Source organism: Limulus polyphemus, unplaced genomic scaffold (genome assembly GCF_000517525.1).
Source record: "Limulus polyphemus unplaced genomic scaffold, Limulus_polyphemus-2.1.2 Scaffold295, whole genome shotgun sequence".
Classification (NCBI taxonomy): Eukaryota; Metazoa; Arthropoda; class Merostomata; order Xiphosura; family Limulidae; genus Limulus; species Limulus polyphemus.
In genome coordinates, this window is record NW_013665905.1 from 703,672 (window position 1) to 713,544 (window position 9,873).

General features: G+C 30.0%; 1 protein-coding gene across 3 annotated transcripts in view; it reads right to left on the minus strand.

Annotated features, from left to right (window-relative positions):
• Nucleotides 1-1,218: 1,218 nt before the first annotated feature.
• The window catches only part of LOC106457143 (hydrolethalus syndrome protein 1 homolog), a 20,100-nt gene continuing 11,445 nt past the window's right edge, over nt 1,219-9,873 (minus strand). For all 3 annotated transcript variants that reach the window (XM_013916529.1, XM_022382958.1, XM_013916530.2), the window contains exons 5-9: nt 9,666-9,721; nt 7,513-7,586; nt 5,286-5,340; nt 1,840-2,021; nt 1,219-1,524 (exon numbers count right to left, since the gene is read on the minus strand). In XM_013916529.1, the coding sequence (XP_013771983.1) occupies nt 1,489-1,524; nt 1,840-2,021; nt 5,286-5,340; nt 7,513-7,586; nt 9,666-9,721 (403 nt within the window). In that variant the 3' untranslated portion in view covers nt 1,219-1,488. The remainder of the gene's footprint in view (nt 1,525-1,839; nt 2,022-5,285; nt 5,341-7,512; nt 7,587-9,665; nt 9,722-9,873) is intronic.

Consider the following 9,873-nt stretch of genomic DNA (forward strand, 5'->3'; position numbering starts at 1 on the left):
CAATTGACGATGGACGAGTGAAGGGCATTTCTGATGAAAGGCTTGTTTTAAACGTTCCAATTGTTGACTATAGATCTGTACATTGACAGTTCGCTGTGGATTGAGGAATTTGAAATGAATTACTCCTTTGATTTCCCACCAAATGCAAAGCATCACTTTCTGCAGATGAAGTCCAGGTTTTAGGGTCAGAAGTAGTTTTTGTCTAGGACTGAGCCATCGTTTTGGTCATTTAATATTCGCAAAGAGAATTCATTTTTCATCACCAGTGACAATTCAGTCCACAAATGGTTCACGCGCATTACGCGCTAGAAGAGACAAAGAAACGTTTACACGTTGGAAACAATGATCATCGGAGAGTTCGTGAGGCACTCAAATATCTTCTTTAAGGGGTTTTCCCATATCCCATTTCACGAGTGTGTTGCCTTGGGTTCGACTCAACAAGCGTCTTCAGAGCATCAGTATCAATTCCAACATGTCGGCCCCTGCCATCACAGTTTTAACGGTTCAGGTGACTTTAGTGGTTCAGCAAATTTATCGTTGACACATACAAACATTCAAAACATTTCTATAAACTTCTTTGATATTCTTTGTTTCCCTTCTTGTATTTAAACAGCATTACATGCCGAATGTATGTCTCGTCGTGTGCCACTATAAGGGATTAGAATATACTAAACTTTACACATTATATAAGCTACACTAAGATGACATTTAGGCAGTTCATTTAACTATTATACGTGATGTACGTTTTTGAGCTGTGGTTAATGAAAGTGTTTCAAAACGTGACATTAATTTCTTGACGACCTAATAGTAGTTGTAGAAAAGCAGCAAGTAGTACCAAGATAGCATTGCTGGCAAGACACATGAAGAGAATATAGACCAATCAATGGTTTTACCTCTGTTTTAAACCAATTATGGTCTAATATTAATAAGTGCTTTTCAATTGACCAATTATGGTATGCCAAAATGAATACATCTACTTTTTGAAAGAGGAACACAGTCTAGTCAAGCCCCATAACCTCTGCATCTTCATTGCTGAACACTACTGAGATATGCATTATAGTGGTAGTAAATTGTTGTTCTAACTTGAATACAGAAACCTTGACACACTTCTGTAGCCCACCTGCAGTTTCATTGACTTGCAGATTGGCCGGTTAAATTCATTTTGTTACATTTATCAATTTTTCACAGTTGTTGCTTTTAAAGTCAATCACATGCAAATCATGAGAAACAGTTTTTATTTGTTCAAAATAGCCCACACAATTATTTAAAAAATTTTCCAAGTTAAATTTCTCACTGTTGCACATTATAAATTATTAGCATGAAGGCAGATACATACACATGCACACAACAGTACAAAACAAATAGACAAAATAAATTTTTACAGTGTACCTCAAATAGGCGAGTTAAAAGACAATATTGCATTCACTTTTTCTAGTAAAACCAAATCACCTGTCATTCATCATCAATTACTAACAGACTTTTTTCCTGTCATAAACTATACGGAGGATACTGAAATGGTCTTCCCTGAAAAGGAGAAAAAAGAAACACAATGGTATTTTTCCTAAACAAGAAAAATTCGGTTTCTAAAAATGGACAAAATCAGACCTAAGTAGAAATACAAACTAATAAATCAAATGTAATATTAGTTTTAACATATGCAAGTATACCTTCAAACAACTAAGCTAACATTTTGTAATTAGAAATAAAAAATATGGAGATTTTGTTGTATTTTATTCTTTCAAATGTTTAATAAGACTAACATAATTGTCTTCTTTATTTATATAATTAAGAGAAATGATATTTTAACATGTTTATTTCCATGCACGTTAAATTGTATACCTTAACAACGGCGTCATATTCTAGCATCTGTCCTCTGACATTCCAGCGTAGATCTTTGCGTGATTTTTCACCAGGGGGTTTGTAGGTGTCCCAGTATTGTTTATATTGATGATAGCGTGCAACTGGATCACACCTATTGTTGTATATTGCTTTAGCAAGGTAACCAGGTGCAGGTCGAATACCTAAGTATTTGAAAACATAGAATAAGATGTTTAGTCACTTTAGTGAAGATTAACAGATTGTCACATGACTAGTAATCTATAAGAAATTAATTTGCTAGAATACCAGAAGAACAGGAGTCATAATGATCTCAACACATAAATAAAATTATTGACTCAAGATGCTGTTTAAAGTAATAACTTTTATGATAATACAGCCTATACTGAAAAAGAAATTATCTTGCTTTTCTATAAACATGATGAATTAGTTTGACAATTTGCTACTAAAACATTGTTATGTAGTTTTGCTATGAATACCACGCTATTATTTTGAGAAATCTGCTACACGTAAAAGTAACTTCTCACTGTCTTAAATATTACACCATAAATTCCAAAAAATACTACTGAGCATCAAAGTGACATTTAGAATAGAACTTTTAGGCAGTTACATCATTAACTTGTTTCTGTCTGTTACTCTCTCAACATGTACGTATATTTATTTATAAATCATTTTCATTCAGTCTTCGTATATTTAGTATAACATCTCAAACTGACAAGATCAGACATTTGAATTCTTAGCTAAATAATTTTAAGTTTTTAACTGACATTTTATGTTAATGCATCTAAAGCGAACTTCAATGTAGTTAAATAAATATTAGTATTAAAAAGACCAACATTTAAGTCATCCATAACCATTTATCAATTTATTATCTGCATCTAATCCCATAAACATCATGTGTGCCATTAATGAACAATATAGCTGTCAGAATGAACAAAGGATTTAATGTTCATTTAAGCAGTATTATAAAAAGATTAACACAAGTATATTTGCTATAGAAACAACAAAAATTTTTCATAATGTGACAAAAAAAAAGGATTTGTTTGACAAATATACACACTATCAAACACTCCTAATACATACAAAAATGTACTTGCAAGGTAAAAGGTCAACTGGAGTTGTATTTTTCATTACCAATCATTTCAAATATATAGTAATAAAAATAGTTGCAGTAGTCACTTAATAATCGAGAAAATATAATGAAACAACTTATAAACATTTGATTAAACAGAACTTGCTGAAGTGCAAGTTTTATCAAGTAACATGTAAGAACATCATTTTATGTGTTGTTGTTAGTTTCTGAATAGATAATTTTGGAAATTTATTGCACTTGCAACTTTATACAATTATTTGAAAAACGTTAACATTATATATAAGAACTGGGGATGCATAATTTGAACAGGTATGAAAAACAGCACTAGAACAAAAAATAAATTTAGATCTTTACAGATTACTATTATGGTTTCCTTCAGTAACTGAATTTAAAACTTACAACTATTTATTTAGTATTATTTCATTTATCATATTGAAGGTGCCAATCAAGCCACTTCTCTTTGTATGTTTGCAATGACAATCTACGATAATAGGTTCAAATTTAATTTGAAATGTGTTAATTGTAGAATACAATTCTTAAAGAAAATACTTTGTTTAACAAAGAGTGAAACAAAGTTCAGTTTTTTAACTGTTTTCATGCTATCAGGTCAAAATGTGCATGTCATAACCAATGTTCAAGCTAATTTTTTCAATTCATGTGCACTAGTATCAACGCAATGTGTGGATGTGTGCTACCAGTTTTTTAGGGGAGGAGGTATTTTTAACCATTGACTCTAATGGATCATTAGGCCACTTTGCAATGCTACCAGTTGGTTATTTGGGCTTTAGGCCTATAAACTGCAAGAGTCATTAAGGCCATCAATGTGTTAAGACTCCTTGCCATTACCAAGGATGTGCGTGGCACTTGATTGGTTGTTGAGCAGCCTCGCAGCTTAGAAAGAACACTGGCCATCAAGTATATCAAAACAACTGGCATAAAAACGTAATTTATACTTCAAGTTTTAACTTTGTAATTTTAAAAAAAAAGTATTAAAACAAATTTCAAACTTGAGATATCTATAAATTTGTCAAACCCACCAGAGAAGCCCCTTTCCTCTCTCTCTGAATTTGATAATTACTTGCTAATCAACTTTACATGTTTACACTAACAGAAAGAGCGAGTTATCCTTTGTATCAAGCTTGCAACTGCCATTTTGAATTTGGTAGGAAGAGTATCTACTTCAAAGAAATGTCTTACCATATGATCATTGTTTTGCTGTTCTGAATGGCTAATAGAATTCTTTAACCTATTTATAGTTTATTTAAAAAGCCAGGTAAATTAAAGTAGTTTTGGGACATTCTTTTCTAGTGCCTGATATATTTTGAGTTCTAAAATGCATATTTGAAAGCTATATTGATTTCTTTTGACAAAATTTGTGAGACTCAACCAGGCTCAGAAGAGAACGACAAATATTTTTATTCATACTTTTACTTTTTATTTTTAACAGAGATAACTAAAATTATAAACTTCTCAGCTTAGTTTAACAAAATTTCAGTACAATACAATATCTAAAGTTACCCTAGATTAAGAACCAGTACAAATTATGACACAAGATCATGTTAACTCTACATAAAATGGCTAATAGGTTCCCACTGAGACTTATTATTTTTGATGCTAAGTTTACTGTTCCAGTGGTACAAATATGGCAATAAAATCATACAATGAAAAGAAAATAGAAGTGAAAAAGGATAATAGTTGAAATTGTTAAGATAGTAACTTGGTACTTTCTGATCAACATTGCAGCCAATACAGGGTATTTCTCATTTTCATGACTTCTCTAAGTTAGTGTTATGGTAGAGAAAACAAGAGATAAAACACAGTTTTACCAAAAAAAAAAACCTTTTGATATTCATTTAGGAGGTTATGCAAATGAAATGTTTTTATTGTTAGCATGAATATAACTTATCACGCAAACTAAATTAATAAAGGTTATGGAAATCCGCAGATAAATTCTTAATAGAGAAAAAATTCATTATACTTTACTCCATTGCTTGAAAAAAAGAGTTCAGCTGAATAAAATAAATTTTTATACCTTCATATTGATGTGTCTAGTATAATAATGACAATTAAATTTGTTTTTAGAAAATATTTTAGTTCTATTTTCTGGAAGAAAAATAAAGAAAAATAAAATGGCCATTTTAACCATGTACATATCAGGTACTTAATATTTATATAAATATCAAATAAACACATCGATCACAGTTTACCAAATCTATCAAACAGCAGCCAACTACGGAAGTAAAATTTGCAACCTTTTTCAAATTTTATTATAGCAATAGTTAGATAGAAAACAACTGGAGTTACTAAAAAATAAAATATTGTAGTTTAAAATGTCTAGAATTCCAAGTATCTGTACCTGATTTAGTAGATCGTTGACTGATTTGACTCAACTCTCCTAGAGACCGTGACAGCTGAATATAAGAATAAAAACACAAGTCAAGCAACATGCACTACAGCAGATACATTATAATATATAGTAGACATGAAAGTACCTAATTATAAGTGATTAATTAGGAACTAAAAAGGAATTCATCAATTACTAGAAGAGGAAATTGGAAAAAACTGATTACCACAAAAAAAGTATGCAATCTGAGGTATAACAATGAATAAAATAAGTTATCTACTACTACATTTGATATAATAGAAGCTAAGATATTTTATTTCATAATTGTTAAGACTACACTGAAACCTTTAATATATAATATAATTACAGACTAATAATATCAGGCTTACTAACAAATTACCATGCAGGGTGTGTGGCATAAATATCTAATTTAACCAAAAATGATTTTTTTGCCTACAATTGTTAGTAAAATACCTTGAACATACTTGATCTGCAGAAATTAAATTATGGTTTTAAAAGATGCATACCATGAACACATGGGTAACCAAAAATTGTCTCTTCTGATTAGTGTCAACACACAAAACAATAAAAACTGTGTACAAAGGCTGCCCACTCATTCTGTTTCAGCTAGCCTTTCCACAGTTCCGAATATCCTGTGGCTGGTCTCATCAATACTTAAATGTTTGTACAGATATTGTAAGAAAAACGTATATAGAAACCAAAGAACTTCAATTGACAATGATTATACAATGTCTTCTACTGTTATGTCCAGCCACACCGTGAATGTCAAATAAAAGAAGAAAAAAAACTGCCACACCGTATAGACAAAATTTCATACAATTTTAAATTAACATGATCTCTGATCAGTACTTATGTCCCTTACTCAAAAACTGTAAAACTAATTTTATTATATTTTAATAAAGTAGAAATAAAGAAGGAAGGTATTTAAATAATAGATGTGGACAGAATAATTCAAAGAAAAATAAACACATTAATCATAATTCATGAAGTCTAGCAAACAGCAGCCAACTATGGAAATAAAACCTTTTTTACATGTGCCTTATTGTAATGATAAATAGAAAACAATTGTAGATACTAAAAAATAAAATAAAACATGTAGAGTGATAAGTACAGAATTTTTCAATAACAGAGCAAGAAAACTAAAACTCTGAAGTTAAAGCAATACTTTTAGTTTGTATAACTAACCCCAAAATGTAAACATGAATCAAGTATAAATTGTTCAGAATTACAATAACACTTCACTTCTCCATCCCTCCCTCCAAATTTTAAAACAAGCCACATAAATTAATTGAATGAGAATAGAAATTACAAAGAAAAAAAATCAAAAGTACACTATGTGAATGCTTAGAATTTATAAATCTAGACATAATTTACATTAGGAATCTGATTCTAAGTTTTTTCTGAATCCTTTTACATAGAAGAATGAATGTGAAACTAAAACTTCATTCATAAATGCCTGTTATCCAGAAGTACTTAATGTGGTTGTCACACCCTACTAATTCCATCACTGTAGTACCCTGACAGTACTGTGAATCCCCCCCTCCACTGTTCTCTTACTAATAACCTCAAGGCTGATAATTAATTCTACCTTTGACTTTAAAAAAATAAACCATATAAACCAAGACAGAGTATACATGAATACTTTAATGAACAACTCCATAACGAGCCAAAAATGTTTACATTTTAACATGTGTTTAAATAAATCACTGTTCTCACAGAAGAACTTTGGTGATTGGTCCATATAGCACAACTTCTATAAAGGCATAGATTTACTTGAAAAACAGCTTTTAAATAACCTCAATTACATGTGGTCTCCTATGTTCAGTACTTTGTAGGGCAAGATCTTGTACTGCAAAATGTCATCAAAATAAAATTTAGTGATTACGTTGTTAGAAGTGTCCATTATGTTTGTTTGTTTTCAGATATTTGGACAAAGTTACTCAAGGGCCATCTGTAAAAGCCATCCCTAATTTTGAACTAAGAGACTAGAGGCAAGGTAGCTAGTCAACAATGTCCACAGATAACTCTTATCTGATGGAATAGTGGGATTTGACCATCACCCTCATAACACACCCATGACCCCAAACTGTGAACAATAGACTTACAACTATCTAAGTCTATCATTTTTGAGAAAAAACAACAACAAAAGAAACTCGAGGTAACAAAAATTGTAATGGTTTAAAGTTTTATTTTTTCATTTAAACCACAACTCACATACCCTTTTAACTCTTGGAATTCCTCCAACCTTCACAGAATCATCATATGAACACAAATCTGATGGTGAAGAAAGGTCTGGAAACAACACAGTAATTAATTAGGGAGGTAGAAGGACAATAATCTCTTTTTAAAACAGCTAATATGAAAAAATGTTTCTCATTAACTTTTATAACTTGCTGACAGATGATATTCATAATTAAAATATGCAAGTATTTATTTTTTCAAGTACAATATCCAAAAAAATATTAAATATATAGGTCAGTCTTGTTTATTAGGAATTAGAGTATTTATTAAAAGCTACATTAAAGAGTTTTTTAAAATATTCAAGTTTACAAAGAAAAAAGTTAAATAAAATAACTTAATTATGTTAAGAATTAAAAACACCATAATGAAAAATTTGTCAATTTTTGTATATTAAAGGAAAATTGGTCCAAGAGAGGAACTGTTGTTGAATCTCTGAATCTTGCCTATTAAAATATTTTGAAATATTTGTACATCATTAACGTATTAAGTAAATGTATTATTATTGATAGATAACAAAATGAATAAATAACAATTAAAATTTCCACTCCATGTAATAGGATGATGCTTATAACTTTATGCATGATGAATTTTAAAACCTGTAGATGAAAATTTAAAACTAAAATCATGTAATGAACTGTTTTTGTTAATGAATATAAAAAAAACTTTATTATCTGAATAAATAAATACTGAATCAGGAAAGAATGTCCTTATATACTGTGGTTTGCCTTTATTACAAATATATATTTGTACATTTAATCATATAACAATTATAATCAAGTACTAGACACCTAAACTCCATAAAAGAATAAAAAAGATAATTGAAATTTTACTTTTTTTAGCTATGACAAGGCAAAATTACTGTTTCACAATAAAAAAAAATGTCACTATTTTTAAAATTTTCAGTGCTGACAGAAGGATAGAAACTGTTATTTAATGAAGATGACAAATAACTTCACAAAAAATGTTTAATTACTTGTACCTAACGTTTCGGCTTACGCCTTTATCAAGGGTCTATGAAGGTCACAGATTACCAAACTGATTTTAAATTACATAACTGAAAACAAAATACAGTTACAACAATATAACAGAAAAGAGTATGTGAATCGAGTATAGTCGAAGAGTTTTGAGTCGTTGTTAATAGGAACAACACCTGGCCCCTTTAACATTTTATTATTATTGTTATTAATTTTATCATTATGATTTTATCAATTTTTATGTTATTATTATCATTTTCTCTATTTTTATGATTGGAAGGGCGTCTGGATTGAATCAAATTATATTTTTTTATTCGAGAAAATTGTCACAAGTTTCTAAAATTTTGATTGTATAAGGTGTCCCATTGATTGTGCTGTGTTCTTTTAAATAATGTTCAGCAATACTTTTCTGTTGTCAAGATTTCCATTGGCACAAATGTGTTCTTTGAAATGATCGTGTATTGGACAACTGGATTCACCTATATACATGTGGCTGAACACTGTGTACAGAAGATTATATATGTCTGAAGTTGCTTGATGAAATAATAATGGGATTTCAAAGAGCAATCCATTGATGGTGAGAATGCAGACTACTCTACTGAGTCAATCCTCACTTTTTGAAATAATATGTAGACTGGTGGATGGTATTACCTATTAGGCCCAAGTCAGGGCTAGAGTCACCAGCACAAAGGGTCAAAGGATGAAGTATGTTTAAAGTGTCCCATTAATGGAACTATCCTGTATCATCAAGGGGTTGGTACATTCTACCAAAGTCATGTGCATCACATTATTGTGTGTAAAATAGAATTGAATCTGATTTTATTCAAAGCTTATATCTATTATTTGGCTGTTGGTGACTTCTGAAAGTTCTAGCCATGGTTCAAGGTCAGTTTGGAATACTTTATATTCTGTGATTCACTTCAAAGACTGTGTGAGACCATTGTTTATGGTATAAGCTAAATGATCAATCATTTGTCTTTCAGATCACATAATTGAGAATCAGATGCTTGATTTGTATAACAATAAATTATGAGGAATGACTGACATCCTTTTATAACAATAATTTAGCCTTATCACAGATATATTATAAATTATGATTATCATTTCAATTTCTATGCAGTATACTAATGTGCACATACACACAAGTTTTACTAACCAGTATTTGTTGTAACGTACGACTCTTCACTGATGATTGAATGACCATTTCTGTGCCTGAGAGTGGAAAAAAATTAAATATATATATATATATATATATTACAATAAAAAACATATTGTAGATAAAAAAAATACAACTAAAACTGACACTTCTTTCGCTAGGATAAAGAATTGCTTCAATTTTCTACAAAAATGAACTTTAAACAATT